Source organism: Trypanosoma melophagium (assembly GCF_022059095.1).
Source record: "Trypanosoma melophagium isolate St. Kilda chromosome Unknown ctg38segment1, whole genome shotgun sequence".
In the NCBI taxonomy this organism is placed as follows: Eukaryota; Euglenozoa; class Kinetoplastea; order Trypanosomatida; family Trypanosomatidae; genus Trypanosoma; species Trypanosoma melophagium.
In genome coordinates this window covers 60,001-87,500 of record NW_027125176.1, presented here as the reverse complement: position 1 = coordinate 87,500, position 27,500 = coordinate 60,001, and the positions used below count along the sequence as shown (strand labels likewise).

The window sequence follows — 27,500 nt, the reverse complement described above, 5'->3', positions numbered from 1 at the left end:
CCCATAAGAACACCTTCCCCCATAAGAACACCTTCCCCCATAAGAACACCTTCCCCCATAAGAACACTTTCCCCATAAGAACACCTTCCCCCATAAGAACACCTTCCCCCATAAGAACACCTTCCCCCATAAGAACACCTTCCCCCATAAGAACACCTTCCCCCATAAGAACACCTTCCCCCATAAGAACACCTTCCCCCATAAGAACACCTTCCCCCACAAGAACACCTTCCCCACAAAGAACACCTTCCCCCACAAGAACACCTTCCCCCACAAGAACACCTTCCCCCATAAGAACACCTTCCCCCCACAAGAACACCTTCCCCCACAAGAACACCTTCCCCCACAAGAACACCTTCCCCCATAAGAACACTTCCCCCACAAGAACACTTTCCCCCATAAGAACACTTCCCCCATAAGAACACCTTCCCCCACAAGAACACCTTCCCCCATAAGAACACTTTCCCCCATAAGAACACTTTCCCCCCACAAGAACACCTTCCCCCACAAGAACACCTTCCCCACAAGAACACTTTCCCCCAAAGAACACCTTCCCCCCATAAGAACACCTTCCCCCCCAAAGAACACTTTCCCCCATAAGAACACTTTCCCCCATAAGAACACTTTCCCCACAAGAACACCTTCCCCCACAAGAACACTTTCCCCCACAAGAACACCTTCCCCACAAGAACACCTTCCCCCATAAGAACACCTTCCCCCATAAGAACACCTTCCCCCATAAGAACACCTTCCCCCATAAGAACACCTTCCCCCATAAGAACACCTTCCCCCATAAGAACACCTTCCCCCATAAGAACACCTTCCCCCCAAAGAACACCTTCCCCATAAGAACACCTTCCCCCATAAGAACACTTTCCCCCATAAGAACACTTCCCCCATAAGAACACCTTCCCCCCATAAGAACACCTTCCCCCATAAGAACACTTTCCCCCTTCCCCATAAGAACACTTTCCCCCATAAGAACACCTTCCCCCATAAGAACACCTTCCCCCATAAGAACACCTTCCCCCATAAGAACACCTTCCCCCATAAGAACACCTTCCCCCATAAGAACACCTTCCCCCATAAGAACACCTTCCCCCATAAGAACACTTTCCCCATAAGAACACCTTCCCCCATAAGAACACCTTCCCCCATAAGAACACCTTCCCCCATAAGAACACTTTCCCCCCATAAGAACACTTTCCCCATAAGAACACCTTCCCCCATAAGAACACCTTCCCCCATAAGAACACCTTCCCCCATAAGAACACCTTCCCCCATAAGAACACCTTCCCCATAAGAACACCTTCCCCCCATAAGAACACCTTCCCCCATAAGAACACCTTCCCCATAAGAACACCTTCCCCCATAAGAACACCTTCCCCCACAAGAACACCTTCCCCCATAAGAACACCTTCCCCCATAAGAACACCTTCCCCCATAAGAACACCTTCCCCATAAGAACACCTTCCCCATAAGAACACCTTCCCCCACAAGAACACCTTCCCCATAAGAACACCTTCCCCCCATAAGAACACCTTCCCCCACAAGAACACCTTCCCCCCATAAGAACACCTTCCCCCATAAGAACACCTTCCCCACAAGAACACCTTCCCCCACAAGAACACCTTCCCCACAAGAACACCTTCCCCACAAGAACACCTTCCCCACAAGAACACCTTCCCCCATAAGAACACCTTCCCCACAAGAACACCTTCCCCCATAAGAACACCTTCCCCACAAGAACACCTTCCCCCATAAGAACACCTTCCCCCACAAGAACACCTTCCCCCAAAAACACTTCCCCCATAAGAACACCTTCCCCCATAAGAACACCTTCCCCCCATAAGAACACCTTCCCCCATAAGAACACCTTCCCCCATAAGAACACCTTCCCCCATAAGAACACCTTCCCCCATAAGAACACCTTCCCCCACAAGAACACCTTCCCCATAAGAACACCTTCCCCCACAAGAACACCTTCCCCCATAAGAACACCTTCCCCATAAGAACACCTTCCCCATAAGAACACCTTCCCCCATAAGAACACCTTCCCCCATAAGAACACCTTCCCCATAAGAACACCTTCCCCCCATAAGAACACCTTCCCCCATAAGAACACCTTCCCCCATAAGAACACCTTCCCCATAAGAACACCTTCCCCCATAAGAACACCTTCCCCATAAGAACACCTTCCCCCATAAGAACACCTTCCCCCATAAGAACACCTTCCCCCATAAGAACACCTTCCCCCATAAGAACACCTTCCCCCACAAGAACACCTTCCCCCATAAGAACACCTTCCCCCATAAGAACACCTTCCCCCACAAGAACACCTTCCCCACATTCCCCCACAAGAACACCTTCCCCAAGAACACCCCCCACAAGAACACCTTCCCCCATAAGAACACCTTCCCCACAAGAACACCTTCCCCCACAAGAACACCTTCCCCCACAAGAACACCTTCCCCCACAAGAACACCTTCCCCCATAAGAACACCTTCCCCCACAAGAACACCTTCCCCCATAAGAACACCTTCCCCCATAAGGACACTTTCCCCATAAGAACACCTTTCCCCATAAGAACACCTTCCCCCATAAGAACACTTTCCCCCATAAGAACCCTTCCCCCACAAGAACACCTTCCCCCATAAGAACACTTCCCCCACAAGAACACTTTCCCCCATAAGAACACCTTCCCCCATAAGAACCCTTCCCCCATAAGAACACCTTCCCCACAAGAACACCTTCCCCCACAAGAACACCTTCCCCCCACAAGAACACCTTCCCCACAAGAACACCTTCCCCCCATAAGAACACCTTCCCCCATAAGAACACCTTCCCCATAAGAACACCTTCCCCCATAAGAACACCTTCCCCCATAAGAACACCTTCCCCCATAAGAACACCTTCCCCCATAAGAACACTTTCCCCACAAGAACACCTTCCCCCATAAGAACACCTTCCCCCACAAGAACACCTTCCCCATAAGAACACCTTTCCCCACAAGAACACCTTCCCCCCATAAGAACACCTTCCCCCATAAGAACACCTTCCCCCATAAGAACACCTTCCCCCATAAGAACACCTTCCCCACAAGAACACCTTCCCCCATAAGAACACTTTCCCCCATAAGAACACTTTCCCCCATAAGAACACCTTCCCCCATAAGAACACCTTCCCCCATAAGAACACCTTCCCCCACAAGAACACCTTCCCCACAAGAACACCTTCCCCCCATAAGAACACCTTCCCCCATAAGAACACCTTCCCCATAAGAACACTTTCCCCCATAAGAACACCTTCCCCCACAAGAACACCTTCCCCCATAAGAACACCTTCCCCCATAAGAACACCTTCCCCCATAAGAACACCTTCCCCCACAAGAACACCTTCCCCCCATAAGAACACTTTCCCCACAAGAACACCTTCCCCCATAAGAACACTTTCCCCATAAGAACACCTTCCCCCACATAAGAACACCTTCCCCCATAAGAACACCTTCCCCCATAAGAACACCTTCCCCCATAAGAACACCTTCCCCCCATAAGAACACCTTCCCCATAAGAACACCTTCCCCCATAAGAACACCTTCCCCCATAAGAACACCTTCCCCCATAAGAACACCTTCCCCCCATAAGAACACCTTCCCCCATAAGAACACCTTCCCCCATAAGAACACCTCCCAAGAACACCTTCCCCCACAAGAACACCTTCCCCATAAGAACACCTTCCCCCATAAGAACACCTTCCCCCATAAGAACACCTTCCCCCACAAGAACACCTTCCCCCATAAGAACACCTTCCCCCATAAGAACACCTTCCCCCACAAGAACACCTTCCCCCATAAGAACACCTTCCCCCATAAGAACACCTTCCCCCACAAGAACACCTTCCCCCATAAGAACACCTTCCCCCACAAGAACACCTTCCCCATAAGAACACCTTCCCCCATAAGAACACCTTCCCCACAAGAACACCTTCCCCCATAAGAACACCTTCCCCACAAGAACACCTTCCCCCCACAAGAACACCTTCCCCACAAGAACACCTTCCCCACAAGAACACCTTCCCCACAAGAACACCTTCCCCCATAAGAACACCTTCCCCCCACAAGAACACCTTCCCCCACAAGAACACCTTCCCCCATAAGAACACTTTCCCCCACAAGAACACCTTCCCCCACAAGAACACCTTCCCCCACAAGAACACCTTCCCCCATAAGAACACTTTCCCCCACAAGAACACCTTCCCCCACAAGAACACCTTCCCCCATAAGAACACCTTCCCCATAAGAACACCTTCCCCCATAAGAACACCTTCCCCCCACAAGAACACCTTCCCCCATAAGAACACTTTCCCCCATAAGAACACCTTCCCCACAAGAACACCTTCCCCCATAAGAACACCTTCCCCATAAGAACACCTTCCCCCATAAGAACACCTTCCCCCACAAGAACACCTTCCCCCATAAGAACACCTTCCCCCACAAGAACACCTTCCCCCATAAGAACACCTTCCCCCACAAGAACACCTTCCCCCATAAGAACACCTTCCCCCATAAGAACACCTTCCCCCATAAGAACACCTTCCCCCATAAGAACACCTTCCCCATAAGAACACCTTCCCCCATAAGAACACCTTCCCCCCATAAGAACACCTTCCCCATAAGAACACCTTCCCCCATAAGAACACCTTCCCCATAAGAACACCTTCCCCCACAAGAACACCTTCCCCCATAAGAACACCTCCCCCCACAAGAACACCTTCCCCCATAAGAACACTTTCCCCCACAAGAACACCTTCCCCCATAAGAACACCTTCCCCCACAAAGAACACCTTCCCCCCATAAGAACACCTTCCCCCATAAGAACACCTTCCCCCACAAGAACACCTTCCCCACAAGAACACCTTCCCCACAAGAACACCTTCCCCCATAAGAACACTTTCCCCACAAGAACACCTTCCCCATAAGAACACCTTCCCCCACAAGAACACCTTCCCCACAAGAACACCTTCCCCCACAAGAACACTTTCCCCCATAAGAACACTTTCCCCACAAGAACACCTTCCCCCCATAAGAACACCTTCCCCCACAAGAACACCTTCCCCACAAAGAACACCTTCCCCACAAGAACACCTTCCCCACAAGAACACCTTCCCCCATAAGAACACCTTCCCCACAAGAACACCTTCCCCCCACAAGAACACTTTCCCCACAAGAACACCTTCCCCCACAAGAACACTTTCCCCCACAAGAACACCTTCCCCCACAAGAACACCTTCCCCCATAAGAACACTTTCCCCCACAAGAACACCTTCCCCCATAAGAACACTTTCCCCCATAAGAACACTTTCCCCCATAAGGACACTTTCCCCACAAGAACACCTTCCCCATAAGAACACCTTCCCCATAAGAACACCTTCCCCCACAAGAACACCTTCCCCCATAAGAACACTTTCCCCCATAAGAACACCTTCCCCCATAAGAACACCTTCCCCACAAGAACACTTTCCCCCATAAGAACACTTTCCCCCCACAAGAACACCTTCCCCCATAAGAACACCTTCCCCCATAAGAACACCTTCCCCCATAAGAACACCTTCCCCACAAGAACACTTTCCCCCACAAGAACACCTTCCCCCATAAGAACACCTTCCCCCATAAGAACACCTTCCCCCATAAGAACACCTTCCCCCATAAGAACACCTTCCCCCACAAAGAACACTTTCCCCATAAGAACACCTTCCCCCCATAAGAACACCTTCCCCCATAAGAACACCTTCCCCCATAAGAACACCTTCCCCCATAAGAACACTTTCCCCATAAGAACACTTTCCCCCACAAGAACACCTTCCCCATAAGAACACCTTCCCCCACAAGAACACCTTCCCCCATAAGAACACCTTCCCCATAAGAACACCTTCCCCCACAAGAACACCTTCCCCCATAAGAACACCTTCCCCATAAGAACACCTTCCCCCATAAGAACACCTTCCCCATAAGAACACCTTCCCCCACAAGAACACCTTCCCCCATAAGAACACCTTCCCCCACAAGAACACCTTCCCCCATAAGAACACCTTCCCCCATAAGAACACCTTCCCCATAAGAACACCTTCCCCCACAAGAACACTTTCCCCATAAGAACACCTTCCCCCACAAGAACACCTTCCCCATAAGAACACCTTCCCCCACAAGAACACCTTCCCCCACAAGAACACCTTCCCCCACAAGAACACCTTTCCCCACAAGAACACCTTCCCCCACAAGAACACTTTCCCCCACAAGAACACCTTCCCCACAAGAACACCTTCCCCCACAAGAACACCTTCCCCCACAAGAACACCTTCCCCCATAAGAACACTTTCCCCACAAGAACACCTTCCCCCATAAGAACACTCTTCCCCACAAGAACACTTTCCCCCATAAGAACACCTTCCCCACAAGAACACCTTCCCCACAAGAACACCCAAGAACACTTTCCCCACAAGAACACCTTCCCCCACAAGAACACCTTCCCCCACAAGAACACCTTCCCCCATAAGAACACTTTCCCCACAAGAACACCTTCCCCCATAAGAACACCTTCCCCACAAGAACACCTTCCCCCATAAGAACACCTTCCCCACAAGAACACCTTCCCCCACAAGAACACCTTCCCCATAAGAACACTTTCCCCCATAAGAACACCTTCCCCACAAGAACACCTTCCCCCCATAAGAACACCTTCCCCATAAGAACACCTTCCCCCATAAGAACACCTTCCCCCATAAGAACACCTTCCCCCACAAGAACACCTTCCCCCATAAGAACACCTTCCCCCATAAGAACACCTTCCCCCCACAAGAACACCTTCCCCCACAAGAACACCTTCCCCCACAAGAACACCTTCCCCCATAAGAACACCTTCCCCCACAAGAACACCTTCCCCCCATAAGAACACCTTCCCCATAAGAACACCTTCCCCCCCATAAGAACACCTTCCCCCATAAGAACACCTTCCCCCATAAGAACACCTTCCCCCACAAGAACACCTTCCCCCATAAGAACACCTTCCCCCACAAGAACACCTTCCCCATAAGAACACCTTCCCCCACAAGAACACCTTTCCCCATAAGAACACCTTCCCCCCATAAGAACACCTTCCCCCATAAGAACACCTTTCCCCACAAGAACACCTTCCCCTAAGAACACTTTCCCCCATAAGAACACTTTCCCCCACAAGAACACCTTCCCCCATAAGAACACTTTCCCCCATAAGAACACTTTCCCCCACAAGAACACCTTCCCCCATAAGAACACTTTCCCCCACAAGAACACCTTCCCCCACAAGAACACCTTCCCCCATAAGAACACTTCCCCCACAAGAACACCTTCCCCCACAAGAACACTTTCCCCCACAAGAACACCTTCCCCCATAAGAACACTTTCCCCCATAAGAACACTTTCCCCCACAAGAACACCTTCCCCCATAAGAACACTTTCCCCCACAAGAACACCTTCCCCCACAAGAACACCTTCCCCACAAGAACACTTTCCCCACAAGAACACTTTCCCCATAAGAACACCTTCCCCCACAAGAACACCTTCCCCCATAAGAACACCTTCCCCACAAGAACACCTTCCCCCACAAGAACACCTTCCCCCACAAGAACACTTTCCCCCATAAGAACACCTTCCCCCACAAGAACACCTTCCCCCATAAGAACACCTTCCCCCACAAGAACACCTTCCCCCCATAAGAACACCTTCCCCACAAGAACACCTTCCCCCATAAGAACACCTTCCCCATAAGAACACCTTCCCCCACAAGAACACCTTCCCCACAACCCCCCATAAGAACACCTTCCCCCACAAGAACACCTTCCCCCATAAGAACACCTTCCCCCACAAGAACACCTTCCCCATAAGAACACCTTCCCCCACAAGAACACCTTCCCCACAAGAACACCTTCCCCATAAGAACACCTTCCCCACAAGAACACCTTCCCCCACAAGAACACCTTCCCCCCATAAGAACACCTTCCCCCACAAGAACACCTTCCCCATAAGAACACCTTCCCCCACAAGAACACCTTCCCCCATAAGAACACTTCCCCCACAAGAACACCTTCCCCCACAAGAACACCTTCCCCCATAAGAACACCTTCCCCCACAAGAACACCTTCCCCCCATAAGAACACCTTCCCCACAAGAACACCTTCCCCCATAAGAACACCTTCCCCCACAAGAACACCTTCCCCACAAGAACACCTTCCCCCATAAGAACACCTTCCCCACAAGAACACCTTCCCCCACAAGAACACCTTCCCCCACAAGAACACCTTCCCCCACAAGAACACCTTCCCCCACAAGAACACCTTCCCCATAAGAACACCTTCCCCCCACAAGAACACCTTCCCCCACAAGAACACCTTCCCCCACAAGAACACCTTCCCCCACAAGAACACCTTCCCCCACAAGAACACCTTCCCCACAAGAACACCTTCCCCCACAAGAACACCTTCCCCCACAAGAACACCTTCCCCCATAAGAACACCTTCCCACATAAGAACACCTTCCCCCATAAGAACACTTTCCCCATAAGAACACCTTCCCCCATAAGAACACTTTCCCCCATAAGAACACTTTCCCCCACAAGAACACCTTCCCCCATAAGAACACTTTCCCCCACAAGAACACCTTCCCCCACAAGAACACCTTCCCCCACACCTTCCCCCATAAGAACACCTTCCCCCACAAGAACACCTTCCCCCATAAGAACACCTTCCCCCACAAGAACACCTTCCCCACAAGAACACCTTCCCCCACAAGAACACCTTCCCCACAAGAACACCTTCCCCCACAAGAACACCTTCCCCCACAAGAACACCTTCCCCCACAAGAACACCTTCCCCCATAAGAACACCTTCCCCACAAGAACACCTTCCCCCCATAAGAACACCTTCCCCCACAAGAACACCTTCCCCCATAAGAACACCTTCCCCACAAGAACACCTTCCCCACAAGAACACCTTCCCCCACAAGAACACCTTCCCCCACAAGAACACCTTCCCCCATAAGAACACCTTCCCCACAAGAACACCTTCCCCCACAAGAACACCTTCCCCACAAGAACACCTTCCCCACAAGAACACCTTCCCCATAAGAACACCTTCCCCCACAAGAACACCTTCCCCACAAGAACACCTTCCCCCATAAGAACACCTTCCCCACAAGAACACCTTCCCCCACAAGAACACCTTCCCCACAAGAACACCTTCCCCCACAAGAACACCTTCCCCACAAGAACACCTTCCCCACAAGAACACCTTCCCCCACAAGAACACCTTCCCCCACAAGAACACTTTCCCCCACAAGAACACCTTCCCCATAAGAACACCTTCCCCCACAAGAACACCTTCCCCCACAAGAACACCTTCCCCCACAAGAACACCTTCCCCCACAAGAACACCTTCCCCACAAGAACACCTTCCCCCATAAGAACACCTTTCCCCACAAGAACACCTTCCCCCACAAGAACACCTTCCCCACAAGAACACCTTCCCCCACAAGAACACCTTCCCCACAAGAACACCTTCCCCCACAAGAACACCTTCCCCCACAAGAACACCTTTCCCCACAAGAACACCTTCCCCCACAAGAACACCTTCCCCCACAAGAACACCTTCCCCCATAAGAACACTTTCCCCACAAGAACACCTTCCCCATAAGAACACCTTCCCCACAAGAACACCTTCCCCCCATAAGAACACCTTCCCCACAAGAACACCTTCCCCACAAGAACACCTTCCCCCACAAGAACACCTTCCCCCACAAGAACACCTTCCCCACAAGAACACCTTCCCCCATAAGAACACCTTCCCCCACAAGAACACCTTCCCCACAAGAACACCTTCCCCCATAAGAACACCTTCCCCCACAAGAACACCTTCCCCCATAAGAACACCTTCCCCCACAAGAACACCTTCCCCCCACAAGAACACCTTCCCCACAAGAACACCTTCCCCCATAAGAACACCTTCCCCATAAGAACACCTTCCCCACAAGAACACCTTCCCCCATAAGAACACCTTCCCCCACAAGAACACCTTCCCCACATAAGAACACCTTCCCCACAAGAACACCTTCCCCATAAGAACACCTTCCCCCACAAGAACACCTTCCCCCCACAAGAACACCTTCCCCCATAAGAACACCTTCCCCACAAGAACACCTTCCCCCATAAGAACACCTTCCCCCACAAGAACACCTTCCCCCATAAGAACACCTTCCCCCACAAGAACACCTTCCCCCACAAGAACACCTTCCCCACAAGAACACCTTCCCCCACAAGAACACCTTCCCCCACAAGAACACCTTCCCCCACAAGAACACCTTCCCCACAAGAACACCTTCCCCACAAGAACACCTTCCCCCATAAGAACACCTTCCCCACAAGAACACCTTCCCCACAAGAACACCTTCCCCACAAGAACACCTTCCCCCACAAGAACACCTTCCCCACAAGAACACCTTCCCCCACAAGAACACCTTCCCCCACAAGAACACCTTCCCCCACAAGAACACCTTCCCCACAAGAACACCTTCCCCCATAAGAACACCTTCCCCACAAGAACACCTTCCCCCATAAGAACACCTTCCCCACAAGAACACCTTCCCCCATAAGAACACCTTCCCCACAAGAACACCTTCCCCCATAAGAACACCTTCCCCACAAGAACACCTTCCCCACAAGAACACCTTCCCCACAAGAACACCTTCCCCCACAAGAACACCTTCCCCCACAAGAACACCTTCCCCCATAAGAACACCTTCCCCACAAGAACACCTTCCCCCATAAGAACACCTTCCCCCACAAGAACACCTTCCCCCACAAAGAACACCTTCCCCCATAAGAACACCTTCCCCACAAGAACACCTTCCCCCATAAGAACACCTTCCCCCACAAGAACACCTTCCCCCATAAGAACACCTTCCCCCACAAGAACACCTTCCCCACAAGAACACCTTCCCCCATAAGAACACCTTCCCCACAAGAACACCTTCCCCCACAAGAACACCTTCCCCCACAAGAACACCTTCCCCCCACAAGAACACCTTCCCCCATAAGAACACCTTCCCCCACAAGAACACCTTCCCCACAAGAACACCTTCCCCCACAAGAACACCTTCCCCACAAGAACACCTTCCCCATAAGAACACCTTCCCCCACAAGAACACCTTCCCCCACAAGAACACCTTCCCCCCATAAGAACACCTTCCCCACAAGAACACCTTCCCCCCACAAGAACACCTTCCCCATAAGAACACCTTCCCCCACAAGAACACCTTCCCCCATAAGAACACCTTCCCCCCCAAGAACACCTTCCCCCACAAGAACACTCTTTCCCCACAAGAACACCTTCCCCACAAGAACACCTTCCCCATAAGAACACCTTCCCCCACAAGAACACCTTCCCCCACAAGAACACCTTCCCCACAAGAACACCTTCCCCACAAGAACACTTCCCCACAAGAACACCTTCCCCCATAAGAACACTTTCCCCCACAAGAACACCTTCCCCATAAGAACACCTTCCCCACAAGAACACCTTCCCCCACAAGAACACCTTCCCCCACAAGAACACCTTCCCCCACAAGAACACCTTCCCCCACAAGAACACCTTTCCCCCACAAGAACACCTTCCCCACAAGAACACCTTCCCCCACAAGAACACCTTCCCCCATAAGAACACCTTCCCCACAAGAACACCTTCCCCCATAAGAACACCTTCCCCCACAAGAACACCTTCCCCACAAGAACACCTTCCCCACAAGAACACCTTCCCCACAAGAACACCTTCCCCACAAGAACACCTTCCCCCACAAGAACACCTTCCCCCACAAGAACACCTTCCCCACAAGAACACCTTCCCCCACAAGAACACCTTCCCCACAAGAACACCTTCCCCACAAGAACACCTTCCCCCATAAGAACACCTTCCCCCACAAGAACACCTTCCCCACAAGAACACCTTCCCCCACAAGAACACCTTCCCCCATAAGAACACCTTCCCCCACAAGAACACCTTCCCCACAAGAACACCTTCCCCCATAAGAACACCTTCCCCCACAAGAACACCTTCCCCACAAGAACACCTTCCCCACAAGAACACCTTCCCCCACAAGAACACCTTCCCCCACAAGAACACTTTCCCCACAAGAACACCTTCCCCACAAGAACACCTTCCCCACAAGAACACCTTTCCCCATAAGAACACCTTCCCCCACAAGAACACCTTCCCCATAAGAACACCTTCCCCCACAAGAACACCTTCCCCCATAAGAACACCTTCCCCCACAAGAACACCTTCCCCCACAAGAACACCTTCCCCCACAAGAACACCTTCCCCCATAAGAACACCTTTCCCCACAAGAACACCTTCCCCCATAAGAACACCTTCCCCCACAAGAACACCTTCCCCCACAAGAACACCTTCCCCCATAAGAACACCTTCCCCCACAAGAACACCTTCCCCCATAAGAACACCTTCCCCCATAAGAACACCTTCCCCACAAGAACACCTTCCCCACAAAGAACACCTTCCCCCACAAGAACACCTTCCCCACAAGAACACCTTCCCCCATAAGAACACCTTCCCCCCACAAGAACACCTTCCCCCACAAGAACACCTTCCCCATAAGAACACCTTCCCCCACAAGAACACCTTCCCCCATAAGAACACCTTCCCCACAAGAACACCTTCCCCACAAGAACACCTTCCCCCACAAGAACACCTTCCCCCACAAGAACACCTTCCCCATAAGAACACCTTCCCCCACAAGAACACCTTCCCCCATAAGAACACCTTCCCCACAAGAACACCTTCCCCACAAGAACACCTTCCCCCACAAGAACACCTTCCCCACAAAGAACACCTTCCCCCACAAGAACACCTTCCCCCATAAGAACACCTTCCCCCACAAGAACACCTTCCCCCACAAGAACACCTTCCCCACAAGAACACCTTCCCCACAAGAACACCTTCCCCACAAGAACACCTTTCCCACCTTCCCCACAAGAACACCTTCCCCACAAGAACACCTTCCCCACAAGAACACCTTCCCCACAAGAACACCTTTCCCCATAAGAACACCTTCCCCCCACAAGAACACCTTCCCCCATAAGAACACCTTCCCCCACAAGAACACCTTCCCCATAAGAACACCTTCCCCACAAGAACACCTTCCCCACAAGAACACCTTCCCCACAAGAACACCTTCCCCATAAGAACACCTTCCCCCACAAGAACACCTTCCCCACCATAAGAACACCTTCCCCCACAAGAACACCTTCCCCCCCACAAGAACACTTTCCCCCACAAGAACACCTTCCCCATAAGAACACTTTCCCCACAAGAACACCTTCCCCACAAGAACACCTTCCCCCATAAGAACACCTTCCCCACAAGAACACCTTCCCCCATAAGAACACCTTTCCCCATAAGAACACCTTCCCCCATAAGAACACCTTCCCCCATAAGAACACCTTCCCCCACAAGAACACCTTCCCCCACAAGAACACCTTCCCCCACAAGAACACCTTCCCCCATAAGAACACCTTCCCCACCACAAGAACACCTTCCCCCACAAGAACACCTTCCCCACAAGAACACCTTCCCCCACAAGAACACCTTCCCCCACAAGAACACCTTCCCCCACAAGAACACCTTCCCCACAAGAACACCTTCCCCACAAGAACACCTTCCCCATAAGAACACTTCCCCCACAAGAACACCTTCCCCCATAAGAACACCTTCCCCACAAGAACACCTTCCCCCACAAGAACACCTTCCCCCCACAAGAACACCTTCCCCCACAAGAACACCTTCCCCATAAGAACACCTTCCCCCACAAGAACACCTTCCCCCACAAGAACACCTTCCCCCACAAGAACACCTTCCCCCACAAGAACACCTTCCCCCAAGAACACCTTCCCCATAAGAACACCTTCCCCCACAAGAACACCTTCCCCCACAAGAACACCTTCCCCCACAAGAACACCTTCCCCACAAGAACACCTTCCCCACAAGAACACCTTCCCCACAAGAACACCTTCCCCACAAGAACACCTTCCCCCACAAGAACACCTTCCCCACAAGAACACCTTTCCCCACAAGAACACCTTCCCCCACAAGAACACCTTCCCCCACAAGAACACCTTCCCCACAAGAACACCTTCCCCCACAAGAACACCTTCCCCAAAGAACACCTTCCCCCATAAGAACACCTTCCCCACAAGAACACCTTCCCCCAAAGAACACCTTCCCCACAAGAACACCTTCCCCCCACAAGAACACCTTCCCCACAAGAACACCTTCCCCCACAAGAACACCTTCCCCCACAAGAACACCTTCCCCCACAAGAACACCTTCCCCACAAGAACACCTTCCCCACAAGAACACCTTCCCCATAAGAACACCTTCCCCACAAGAACACCTTCCCCACAAGAACACCTTCCCCACAAGAACACCTTCCCCCATAAGAACACCTTCCCCCACAAGAACACCTTCCCCCATAAGAACACCTTCCCCACAAGAACACCTTCCCCCATAAGAACACCTTCCCCACAAGAACACCTTCCCCCACAAGAACACCTTCCCCCACAAGAACACCTTCCCCCATAAGAACACCTTCCCCCCACAAGAACACCTTCCCCACAAGAACACCTTCCCCATAAGAACACCTTCCCCACAAGAACACCTTCCCCCATAAGAACACCTTCCCCCACAAGAACACCTTCCCCACAAGAACACCTTCCCCCACAAGAACACCTTCCCCATAAGAACACCTTCCCCACAAAGAACACCTTCCCCCACAAGAACACCTTCCCCCAAAGAACACCTTCCCCCACAAGAACACCTTCCCCACAAGAACACCTTCCCCCACAAGAACACTTTCCCCCACAAGAACACCTTCCCCATAAGAACACTTTCCCCCACAAGAACACCTTCCCCATAAGAACACCTTCCCCATAAGAACACCTTCCCCACAAGAACACTTTCCCCACAAGAACACCTTCCCCCACAAGAACACTTTCCCCACAAGAACACCTTCCCCCACAAGAACACTTTCCCCCCACAAGAACACTTTCCCCACAAGAACACCTTCCCCACAAGAACACCTTCCCCACAAGAACACCTTCCCCCCATAAGAACACCTTCCCCCATAAGAACACCTTCCCCCACAAGAACACCTTCCCCATAAGAACACTTTCCCCCATAAGAACACCTTCCCCACAAGAACACCTTCCCCCACAAGAACACCTTCCCCCATAAGAACACCTTCCCCACAAGAACACCTTCCCCCATAAGAACACCTTCCCCACAAGAACACCTTCCCCCATAAGAACACCTTCCCCACAAGAACACCTTCCCCACACAAGAACACCTTCCCCCATAAGAACACCTTCCCCACAAGAACACCTTCCCCCACAAGAACACCTTCCCCATAAGAACACCTTCCCCACAAGAACACCTTCCCCCACAAGAACACCTTCCCCCCATAAGAACACCTTCCCCACAAGAACACCTTCCCCCATAAGAACACCTTCCCCACAAGAACACCTTCCCCCCATAAGAACACCTTCCCCCACAAGAACACCTTCCCCATAAGAACACTTTCCCCACAAGAACACCTTCCCCCACAAGAACACCTTCCCCATAAGAACACTTTCCCCACTCCCCATAAGAACACCTTTCCCCACAAGAACACCTTCCCCATAAGAACACCTTCCCCATAAGAACACCTTCCCCCATAAGAACACCTTCCCCACAAGAACACTTTCCCCCACAAGAACACCTTCCCCACAAGAACACCTTCCCCCACAAGAACACCTTCCCCCACAAGAACACCTTCCCCACAAGAACACCTTCCCCATAAGAACACCTTCCCCCCACAAGAACACCTTCCCCACAAGAACACCTTCCCCACAAGAACACCTTCCCCCATAAGAACACCTTCCCCCACAAGAACACCTTCCCCACAAGAACACCTTCCCCACAAGAACACCTTCCCCCACAAGAACACCTTCCCCCACAAGAACACCTTCCCCCACAAGAACACCTTCCCCCACAAGAACACCTTCCCCACAAGAACACCTTCCCCACAAGAACACCTTCCCCCCACAAGAACACCTTCCCCCACAAGAACACCTTCCCCACAAGAACACCTTCCCCCCATAAGAACACCTTCCCCCATAAGAACACCTTCCCCCACAAGAACACCTTCCCCCACAAGAACACCTTCCCCACAAGAACACCTTCCCCCACAAGAACACCTTCCCCCACAAGAACACCTTCCCCCACAAGAACACCTTCCCCCATAAGAACACCTTCCCCCACAAGAACACCTTCCCCACAAGAACACCTTCCCCACCCCAAGAACACCTTCCCCATAAGAACACCTTCCCCACAAGAACACCTTCCCCACAAGAACACCTTCCCCCACAAGAACACTTTCCCCCCACAAGAACACCTTCCCCACAAGAACACCTTCCCCACAAGAACACCTTCCCCCCATAAGAACACCTTCCCCCACAAGAACACCTTCCCCATAAGAACACCTTCCCCACAAGAACACCTTCCCCATAAGAACACCTTCCCCCACAAGAACACCTTCCCCATAAGAACACTTTCCCCACAAGAACACCTTCCCCCATAAGAACACCTTCCCCCACAAGAACACCTTCCCCACAAGAACACCTTCCCCCACAAGAACACCTTCCCCCATAAGAACACCTTCCCCCACAAGAACACCTCCCCACAAGAACACCTTCCCCCACAAGAACACCTTCCCCCACAAGAACACCTTCCCCACAAGAACACCTTCCCCACAAGAACACCTTCCCCCACAAGAACACCTTCCCCCACAAGAACACCTTCCCCACAAGAACACCTTCCCCCACAAGAACACCTTCCCCACAAGAACACCTTCCCCCACAAGAACACCTTCCCCCCATAAGAACACCTTCCCCCACAAGAACACCTTCCCCACAAGAACACCTTCCCCCCATAAGAACACCTTCCCCACAAGAACACCTTCCCCCATAAGACACCTTCCCCAAAGAACACCTTCCCCCATAAGAACACCTTCCCCACAAGAACACCTTCCCCCACAAGAACACCTTCCCCCATAAGAACACCTTCCCCCACAAGAACACCTTCCCCCACAAGAACACCTTCCCCACAAGAACACCTTCCCCACAAGAACACCTTTCCCCCATAAGAACACTTTCCCCCACAAGAACACCTTCCCCCACAAGAACACCTTCCCCACAAGAACACCTTCCCCCATAAGAACACCTTCCCCCACAAGAACACCTTCCCCCACAAGAACACCTTCCCCCATAAGAACACCTTCCCCACAAGAACACCTTCCCCCATAAGAACACCTTCCCCACAAGAACACCTTCCCCCATAAGAACACCTTCCCCCACAAGAACACCTTCCCCACAAGAACACCTTCCCCCACAAGAACACCTTCCCCCACAAGAACACCTTCCCCCATAAGAACACCTTCCCCACAAGAACACCTTCCCCCATAAGAACACCTTCCCCACAAGAACACCTTCCCCCATAAGAACACCTTCCCCCACAAGAACACCTTCCCCACAAGAACACCTTCCCCCATAAGAACACTTTCCCCATAAGAACACCTTCCCCCCCACAAGAACACCTTCCCCACAAGAACACCTTCCCCATAAGAACACCTTCCCCCACAAGAACACCTTCCCCCATAAGAACACCTTCCCCCACAAGAACACCTTCCCCATAAGAACACCTTCCCCCACAAGAACACCTTCCCCCACAAGAACACCTTCCCCCATAAGAACACCTTCCCCCACAAGAACACCTTCCCCACAAGAACACCTTCCCCCACAAGAACACTTTCCCCACAAGAACACCTTCCCCCACAAGAACACCTTCCCCCATAAGAACACCTTCCCCCACAAGAACACCTTCCCCCATAAGAACACCTTCCCCCACAAGAACACCTTCCCCATAAGAACACCTTCCCCCACAAGAACACCTTCCCCACAAGAACACCTTCCCCCATAAGAACACCTTCCCCCATAAGAACACCTTCCCCACAAGAACACCTTCCCCCATAAGAACACCTTCTCCCCACAAGAACACCTTCCCCCACAAGAACACCTTCCCCCACAAGAACACCTTCCCCCACAAGAACACCTTCCCCATAAGAACACCTTCCCCCACAAGAACACCTTCCCCATAAGAACACCTTCCCCCACAAGAACACCTTCCCCACAAGAACACCTTCCCCACAAGAACACCTTCCCCCACAAGAACACCTTCCCCCACAAGAACACCTTCCCCATAAGAACACCTTCCCCACAAGAACACCTTCCCCATAAGAACACTTTCCCCCATAAGGACACCTTCCCCCATAAGAACACCTTCCCCCATAAGAACACTTTCCCCCACAAGAACACCTTCCCCCATAAGAACACCTTCCCCCACAAGAACACCTTCCCCCACAAGAACACCTTCCCCCACAAGAACACTTTCCCCCACAAGAACACCTTCCCCACAAGAACACCTTTCCCCACAAGAACACCTTCCCCACAAGAACACCTTCCCCATAAGAACACCTTCCCCCACAAGAACACCTTCCCCCACAAGAACACCTTCCCCATAAGAACACCTCCCACAAGAACACTCTTCCCCACAAGAACACCTTCCCCCACAAGAACACCTTCCCCCACAAGAACACTTTCCCCCATAAGAACACCTTCCCCACAAGAACACCTTCCCCACAAGAACACTTTCCCCCATAAGAACACCTTCCCCCACAAGAACACCTTCCCCACAAGAACACCTTCCCCCATAAGAACACCTTCCCCACAAGAACACCTTCCCCCACAAGAACACCTTCCCCACAAGAACACCTTCCCCATAAGAACACCTTCCCCCCACAAGAACACCTTCCCCCACAAGAACACCTTTCCCCACAAGAACACCTTCCCCCACAAGAACACCTTCCCCCACAAGAACACCTTCCCCACAAGAACACCTTCCCCACAAGAACACCTTCCCCCACAAGAACACCTTCCCCCACAAGAACACCTTCCCCCATAAGAACACCTTCCCCCACAAGAACACCTTCCCCCACAAGAACACCTTCCCCATAAGAACACCTTCCCCCACAAGAACACCTTCCCCCACAAGAACACTCACAAGAACACCTCCCCCACAAGAACACCTTCCCCACAAGAACACCTTCCCCACAAGAACACCTTCCCCCACAAGAACACCTTCCCCACAAGAACACCTTCCCCCCACAAGAACACCTTCCCCATAAGAACACCTTCCCCACAAGAACACCTTCCCCCATAAGAACACCTTCCCCCACAAGAACACCTTCCCCCATAAGAACACTTTCCCCCACAAGAACACCTTCCCCACAAGAACACCTTCCCCCATAAGAACACCTTCCCCACAAGAACACCTTCCCCCACAAGAACACCTTTCCCCACAAGAACACCTTCCCCACAAGAACACCTTCCCCCACAAGAACACCTTCCCCACAAGAACACCTTCCCCCACAAGAACACCTTCCCCCACAAGAACACCTTCCCCATAAGAACACCTTCCCCCACAAGAACACCTTCCCCCACAAGAACACCTTCCCCATAAGAACACCTTCCCCACAAGAACACCTTCCCCCACAAGAACACCTTCCCCCACAAGAACACCTTCCCCACAAGAACACCTTCCCCCACAAGAACACCTTCCCCCACAAGAACACCTTCCCCATAAGAACACCTTCCCCCACAAGAACACCTTCCCCATAAGAACACCTTCCCCACAAGAACACCTTTCCCCCATAAGAACACCTTCCCCCACAAGAACACCTTCCCCACAAGAACACCTTCCCCCACAAGAACACCTTCCCCACAAGAACACCTTCCCCACAAGAACACCTTCCCCACAAGAACACCTTCCCCCATAAGAACACCTTCCCCCATAAGAACACCTTCCCCCACAAGAACACCTTCCCCACAAGAACACCTTCCCCATAAGAACACCTTCCCCCACAAGAACACCTTCCCCCATAAGAACACCTTCCCCCCATAAGAACACCTTCCCCCATAAGAACACCTTCCCCCATAAGAACACTTTCCCCCACAAGAACACCTTCCCCACAAGAACACCTTCCCCACAAGAACACCTTCCCCCACAAGAACACCTTCCCCCATAAGAACACCTTCCCCACAAGAACACCTTCCCCCACCCCCATAAGAACACCTTCCCCACAAGAACACTTCCCCCACAAGAACACTTCCCCCACAAGAACACTTTCCCCCACAAGAACACTTTCCCCCACAAGAACACCTTCCCCCACAAGAACACCTTCCCCCATAAGAACACTTTCCCCCACAAGAACACCTTCCCCCATAAGAACACTTCCCCCACAAGAACACCTTCCCCCATAAGAACACTTTCCCCCACAAGGACACTTTCCCCCATAAGAACACTTCCCCCACAAGAACACTTCCCCCACAAGAACACTTTCCCCCATAAGAACACTTTCCCCCATAAGAACACTTTCCCCCACAAGAACACCTTCCCCCATAAGAACACTTTCCCCCATAAGAACACTTTCCCCCACAAGAACACCTTCCCCCATAAGAACACCTTCCCCACAAGAACACCTTCCCCCACAAGAACACCTTCCCCCATAAGAACACCTTCCCCCACAAGAACACCTTCCCCCATAAGAACACCTTCCCCCACAAGAACACCTTCCCCCATAAGAACACCTTCCCCCACAAGAACACCTTCCCCCATAAGAACACTTTCCCCACAAGAACACCTTCCCCCATAAGAACACCTTCCCCCACAAGAACACCTTCCCCCCCAAGAACACCTTCCCCATAAGAACACCTTCCCCACAAGAACACCTTCCCCCATAAGAACACCTTCCCCACAAGAACACCTTCCCCCATAAGAACACCTTCCCCCACAAGAACACCTTTCCCCACAAGAACACCTTCCCCCACAAGAACACCTTCCCCACAAGAACACCTTCCCCATAAGAACACCTTCCCCACAAGAACACCTTCCCCCATAAGAACACCTTCCCCCACAAGAACACCTTCCCCATAAGAACACCTTCCCCCATAAGAACACTTTCCCCCATAAGAACACCTTCCCCCATAAGAACACCTTCCCCCATAAGAACACCTTCCCCCACAAGAACACCTTCCCCCATAAGAACACCTTCCCCCACAAGAACACCTTCCCCCACAAGAACACTTTCCCCCACAAGAACACCTTCCCCCACAAGAACACCTTCCCCCATAAGAACACCTTCCCCCACAAGAACACCTTCCCCCACAAGAACACCTTCCCCCACAAGAACACCTTCCCCACAAGAACACCTTCCCCACAAGAACACCTTCCCCACAAGAACACCTTCCCCCACAAGAACACCTTCCCCCCACAAGAACACCTTCCCCATAAGAACACCTTCCCCCACAAGAACACCTTCCCCACAAGAACACCTTCCCCCCATAAGAACACCTTCCCCACAAGAACACCTTCCCCCACAAGAACACCTTCCCCCACAAGAACACCTTCCCCCACAAGAACACCTTCCCCACAAGAACACCTTCCCCCACAAGAACACCTTCCCCACAAGAACACCTTCCCCACAAGAACACCTTCCCCCATAAGAACACTTTCCCCCATAAGAACACCTTCCCCCATAAGAACACTTCCCCCACAAGAACACCTTCCCCCACAAGAACACCTTCCCCCACAAGAACACTTCCCCCACAAGAACACCTTCCCCCATAAGAACACCTTCCCCCATAAGAACACCCCAAGAACACCTTCCCCCACAAGAACACCTTCCCCCACAAGAACACCTTCCCCTTCCCCCACAAGAACACCTTCCCCCACAAGAACACCTTCCCCATAAGAACACCTTCCCCACAAGAACACCTTCCCCACAAGAACACCTTCCCCATACAAGAACACCTTCCCCACAAGAACACCTTCCCCCCACAAGAACACCTTCCCCACAAGAACACCTTCCCCCACAAGAACACCTTCCCCACAAGAACACCTTCCCCCACAAGAACACCTTCCCCCATAAGAACACCTTCCCCCACAAGAACACCTTCCCCCATAAGAACACCTTCCCCACAAGAACACCTTCCCCATAAGAACACCTTCCCCCACAAGAACACCTTCCCCATAAGAACACCTTCCCCCACAAGAACACCTTCCCCCACAAGAACACCTTCCCCCACAAGAACACCTTCCCCCATAAGAACACCTTCCCCACAAGAACACTTTCCCCACAAGAACACCTTCCCCACAAGAACACCTTCCCCATAAGAACACCTTCCCCCACAAGAACACCTTCCCCATAAGAACACCTTCCCCACAAGAACACCTTCCCCATAAGAACACCTTCCCCCACAAGAACACCTTCCCCCATAAGAACACCTTCCCCCACAAGAACACCTTCCCCACAAGAACACCTTCCCCACAAGAACACCTTCCCCCCATAAGAACACCTTCCCCCACAAGAACACCTTCCCCACAAGAACACCTTCCCCACAAGAACACCTTCCCCCACAAGAACACCTTTCCCCACAAGAACACCTTCCCCCACAAGAACACCTTCCCCCATAAGAACACCTTCCCCCACAAGAACACCTTCCCCCATAAGAACACCTTCCCCACAAGAACACCTTCCCCACAAGAACACCTTTCCCCATAAGAACACCTTCCCCCACAAGAACACCTTCCCCCATAAGAACACCTTCCCCACAAGAACACCTTCCCCCATAAGAACACCTTTCCCCCAAAGAACACCTTCCCCCATAAGAACACCTTCCCCACAAGAACACCTTCCCCCATAAGAACACTTTCCCCCACAAGAACACCTTCCCCACAAGAACACCTTCCCCCATAAGAACACCTTCCCCACAAGAACACCTTCCCCCACAAGAACACCTTCCCCCACAAGAACACCTTCCCCCACAAGAACACCTTCCCCACAAGAACACCTTCCCCCACAAGAACACCTTCCCCCACAAGAACACCTTCCCCCACAAGAACACTTTCCCCATCCCCCATAAGAACACCTTCCCCACAAGAACACCTTCCCCCATAAGAACACCTTCCCCACAAGAACACCTTCCCCCACAAGAACACCTTCCCCCATAAGAACACCTTCCCCACAAGAACACCTTCCCCCACAAGAACACCTTCCCCACAAGAACACCTTCCCCCATAAGAACACCTTCCCCACACAAGAACACCTTCCCCATAAGAACACCTTCCCCCACAAGAACACCTTCCCCCATAAGAACACCTTCCCCACAAGAACACCTTCCCCCACAAGAACACCTTCCCCATAAGAACACCTTCCCCATAAGAACACCTTCCCCCACAAGAACACCTTCCCCCATAAGAACACCTTCCCCACAAGAACACCTTCCCCCATAAGAACACCTTCCCCCACAAGAACACCTTCCCCCATAAGAACACCTTCCCCCACAAGAACACCTTCCCCATAAGAACACCTTCCCCCACAAGAACACCTTCCCCATAAGAACACTTTCCCCCACAAGAACACCTTCCCCCACAAGAACACCTTCCCCACAAGAACACCTTCCCCCATAAGAACACCTTCCCCACAAGAACACCTTCCCCCATAAGAACACCTTCCCCCACAAGAACACCTTCCCCCACAAGAACACCTTCCCCACAAGAACACCTTCCCCACAAGAACACCTTCCCCCACAAGAACACCTTCCCCCATAAGAACACCTTCCCCACAAGAACACCTTCCCCCATAAGAACACCTTCCCCCACAAGAACACCTTCCCCCATAAGAACACCTTCCCCCACAAGAACACCTTCCCCACAAGAACACCTTTCCCCACAAGAACACTTCCCCCACAAGAACACCTTCCCCATAAGAACACCTTCCCCACAAGAACACCTTCCCCACAAGAACACCTTCCCCCACAAGAACACCTTCCCCACAAGAACACCTTCCCCCACAAGAACACCTTCCCCACAAGAACACCTTCCCCCATAAGAACACCTTCCCCCACAAGAACACCTTCCCCACAAGAACACCTTCCCCACAAGAACACCTTCCCCATAAGAACACCTTTCCCCATAAGAACACCTTCCCCCACAAGAACACCTTCCCCCATAAGAACACCTTCCCCACAAGAACACCTTCCCCCATAAGAACACCTTTCCCCACAAGAACACCTTCCCCATAAGAACACCTTCCCCCCACAAGAACACCTTCCCCACAAGAACACCTTCCCCACAAGAACACCTTCCCCCACAAGAACACCTTCCCCCACAAGAACACCTTCCCCCACAAGAACACCTTCCCCCACAAGAACACCTTCCCCCACAAGAACACCTTTCCCCACAAGAACACCTTCCCCCACAAGAACACCTTTCCCCACAAGAACACCTTCCCCCATAAGAACACCTTCCCCCACAAGAACACCTTCCCCACAAGAACACCTTCCCCCATAAGAACACCTTCCCCACAAGAACACCTTCCCCCATAAGAACACCTTCCCCCACAAGAACACCTTCCCCACAAGAACACCTTCCCCCATAAGAACACCTTCCCCCACAAGAACACCTTCCCCATAAGAACACCTTCCCCACAAGAACACCTTCCCCCATAAGAACACCTTCCCCCACAAGAACACCTTCCCCCATAAGAACACCTTCCCCCATAAGAACACCTTCCCCACAAGAACACCTTTCCCCCACAAGAACACCTTCCCCACAAGAACACCTTCCCCACAAGAACACCTTCCCCCACAAGAACACCTTCCCCCATAAGAACACCTTCCCCCACAAGAACACCTTCCCCATAAGAACACCTTCCCCATAAGAACACCTTCCCCCACAAGAACACCTTCCCCACAAGAACACCTTCCCCACAAGAACACCTTCCCCCATAAGAACACCTTCCCCACAAGAACACCTTCCCCCATAAGAACACCTTCCCCACAAGAACACCTTCCCCCACAAGAACACCTTTCCCCACAAGAACACCTTCCCCCACAAGAACACCTTCCCCCATAAGAACACCTTCCCCACAAGAACACCTTCCCCCACAAGAACACCTTCCCCCACAAGAACACCTTCCCCCACAAGAACACCTTCCCCCCATAAGAACACCTTCCCCACAAGAACACCTTCCCCCATAAGAACACCTTCCCCCACAAGAACACCTTCCCCCCATAAGAACACCTTCCCCCATAAGAACACCTTCCCCACAAGAACACCTTCCCCCACAAGAACACCTTCCCCCACAAGAACACCTTCCCCCATAAGAACACCTTCCCCACAAGAACACCTTCCCCCACAAGAACACCTTTCCCCATAAGAACACCTTCCCCCCACAAGAACACCTTCCCCATAAGAACACCTTCCCCCACAAGAACACCTTCCCCCATAAGAACACCTTCCCCCACAAGAACACCTTCCCCATAAGAACACCTTTCCCCACAAGAACACCTTCCCCCATAAGAACACCTTCCCCACAAGAACACCTTCCCCCATAAGAACACCTTCCCCCACAAGAACACCTTCCCCATAAGAACACCTTTCCCCCACAAGAACACCTTCCCCCCATAAGAACACCTTCCCCACAAGAACACCTTCCCCCATAAGAACACCTTCCCCCACAAGAACACCTTCCCCCATAAGAACACCTTCCCCCACAAGAACACTTTCCCCCACAAGAACACCTTCCCCCACAAGAACACCTTCCCCCACAAGAACACCTTCCCCCATAAGAACACTTCCCCCACAAGAACACCTTCCCCCACAAGAACACCTTCCCCCACAAGAACACCTTCCCCCCACAAGAACACCTTCCCCCACAAGAACACCTTCCCCCACAAGAACACCTTCCCCCACAAGAACACTTTCCCCATAAGGACACTTTCCCCCACAAGAACACCTTCCCCCATAAGAACACCTTCCCCCACAAGAACACCTTCCCCCACAAGAACACTTTCCCCCACAAGAACACCTTCCCCCACAAGAACACCTTCCCCACAAGAACACCTTCCCCCATAAGAACACCTTTCCCCACAAGAACACCTTCCCCACAAGAACACCTTCCCCCAAAGAACACCTTCCCCACAAGAACACCTTCCCCCACAAGAACACCTTCCCCCATAAGAACACCTTCCCCCACAAGAACACCTTCCCCCACAAGAACACCTTCCCCCACAAGAACACCTTCCCCCACAAGAACACCTTCCCCCACAAGAACACCTTCCCCCACAAGAACACCTTCCCCCACAAGAACACCTTCCCCCATAAGAACACCTTCCCCACAAGAACACCTTCCCCACAAGAACTCCCCACAAGAACACCTTCCCCCATAAGAACACTTTCCCCCACAAGAACACCTTCCCCACAAGAACACCTTCCCCCACAAGAACACCTTCCCCACAAGAACACCTTCCCCACAAGAACACCTTCCCCCACAAGAACACCTTCCCCACAAGAACACCTTCCCCACCCAAAGAACACCTTCCCCACAAGAACACCTTCCCCCATAAGAACACCTTCCCCCACAAGAACACCTTTCCCCCATAAGAACACCTTCCCCACAAGAACACCTTCCCCCACAAGAACACCTTCCCCCACAAGAACACCTTCCCCACAAGAACACCTTCCCCATAAGAACACCTTCCCCACAAGAACACCTTCCCCCCACAAGAACACCTTCCCCACAAGAACACCTTCCCCCATAAGAACACCTTCCCCACAAGAACACCTTCCCCCACAAGAACACCTTCCCCACAAGAACACTTTCCCCCACAAGAACACCTTCCCCCACAAGAACACCTTCCCCCATAAGAACACCTTCCCCCACAAGAACACTTTCCCCCACAAGAACACTTTCCCCCACAAGAACACCTTCCCCCACAAGAACACCTTCCCCCATAAGAACACTTTCCCCCACAAGAACACCTTCCCCCAACAAGAACACCTTCCCCCACAAGAACACCTTCCCCACACTTCCCCCACAAGGAACACTTTCCCCCATAAGAACACCTTCCCCCCATAAGAACACTTTCCCCCACAAGAACACCTTCCCCATAAGAACACAAGAACACCTTCCCCCACAAAGAACACCTTCCCCACAAGAACACTTTCCCCCATAAGAACACTTTCCCCCATAAGAACACCTTCCCCACAAGAACACCTTCCCCCATAAGAACACTTCTTCCCCATAAGAACACTTTCCCCCATAAGAACACCTTCCCCCATAAGAACACCTTCCCCATAAGAACACCTTCCCCCATAAGAACACCTTCCCCCATAAGAACACCTTCCCCATAAGAACACCTTCCCCCATAAGAACACCTTCCCCACCCCCAAGAACACCTTCCCCCACAAGA

At 52.1% G+C, this 27,500-nt stretch overlaps 3 protein-coding genes across 3 annotated transcripts in view; all 3 read right to left on the bottom strand.

Annotated features, from left to right (window-relative positions):
* LSM04_003260 (uncharacterized protein) overlaps positions 1 to 4,690 on the bottom strand; it is a gene marked incomplete at both ends in the record, with an annotated part of 5,713 nt that extends 1,023 nt beyond the window's left edge. Inside the window, one exon of the mRNA XM_067338226.1 lies at positions 66 to 4,690. Within this exon, the coding sequence (XP_067188198.1) occupies positions 66 to 4,690 (4,625 nt within the window). The remainder of the gene's footprint in view (positions 1 to 65) is intronic.
* A 2,501-nt stretch (positions 4,691 to 7,191) lies between these two features.
* Positions 7,192 to 15,929, bottom strand: LSM04_008365 (Hexapeptide repeat; the record flags this gene model as incomplete). Its single annotated transcript, XM_067338225.1, has 2 exons — positions 7,192 to 12,557; positions 12,734 to 15,929. The coding sequence occupies 2 exons, from the start codon at positions 15,927 to 15,929 to the stop codon at positions 7,192 to 7,194; spliced, it is 8,562 nt and encodes a 2,853-aa protein (XP_067188254.1).
* Positions 15,930 to 19,244: 3,315 nt separating this feature from the next.
* Positions 19,245 to 27,500, bottom strand: part of LSM04_006974 (Hexapeptide repeat) — a gene marked incomplete at both ends in the record, with an annotated part of 8,660 nt that continues 404 nt past the window's right edge. Inside the window, 2 exons of the mRNA XM_067338224.1 lie at positions 19,245 to 20,082; positions 20,136 to 27,500. The exon at positions 20,136 to 27,500 is cut by the window's right edge and continues 404 nt beyond it. Of these exons, the coding sequence (XP_067188230.1) occupies positions 19,245 to 20,082; positions 20,136 to 27,500 (8,203 nt within the window). The remainder of the gene's footprint in view (positions 20,083 to 20,135) is intronic.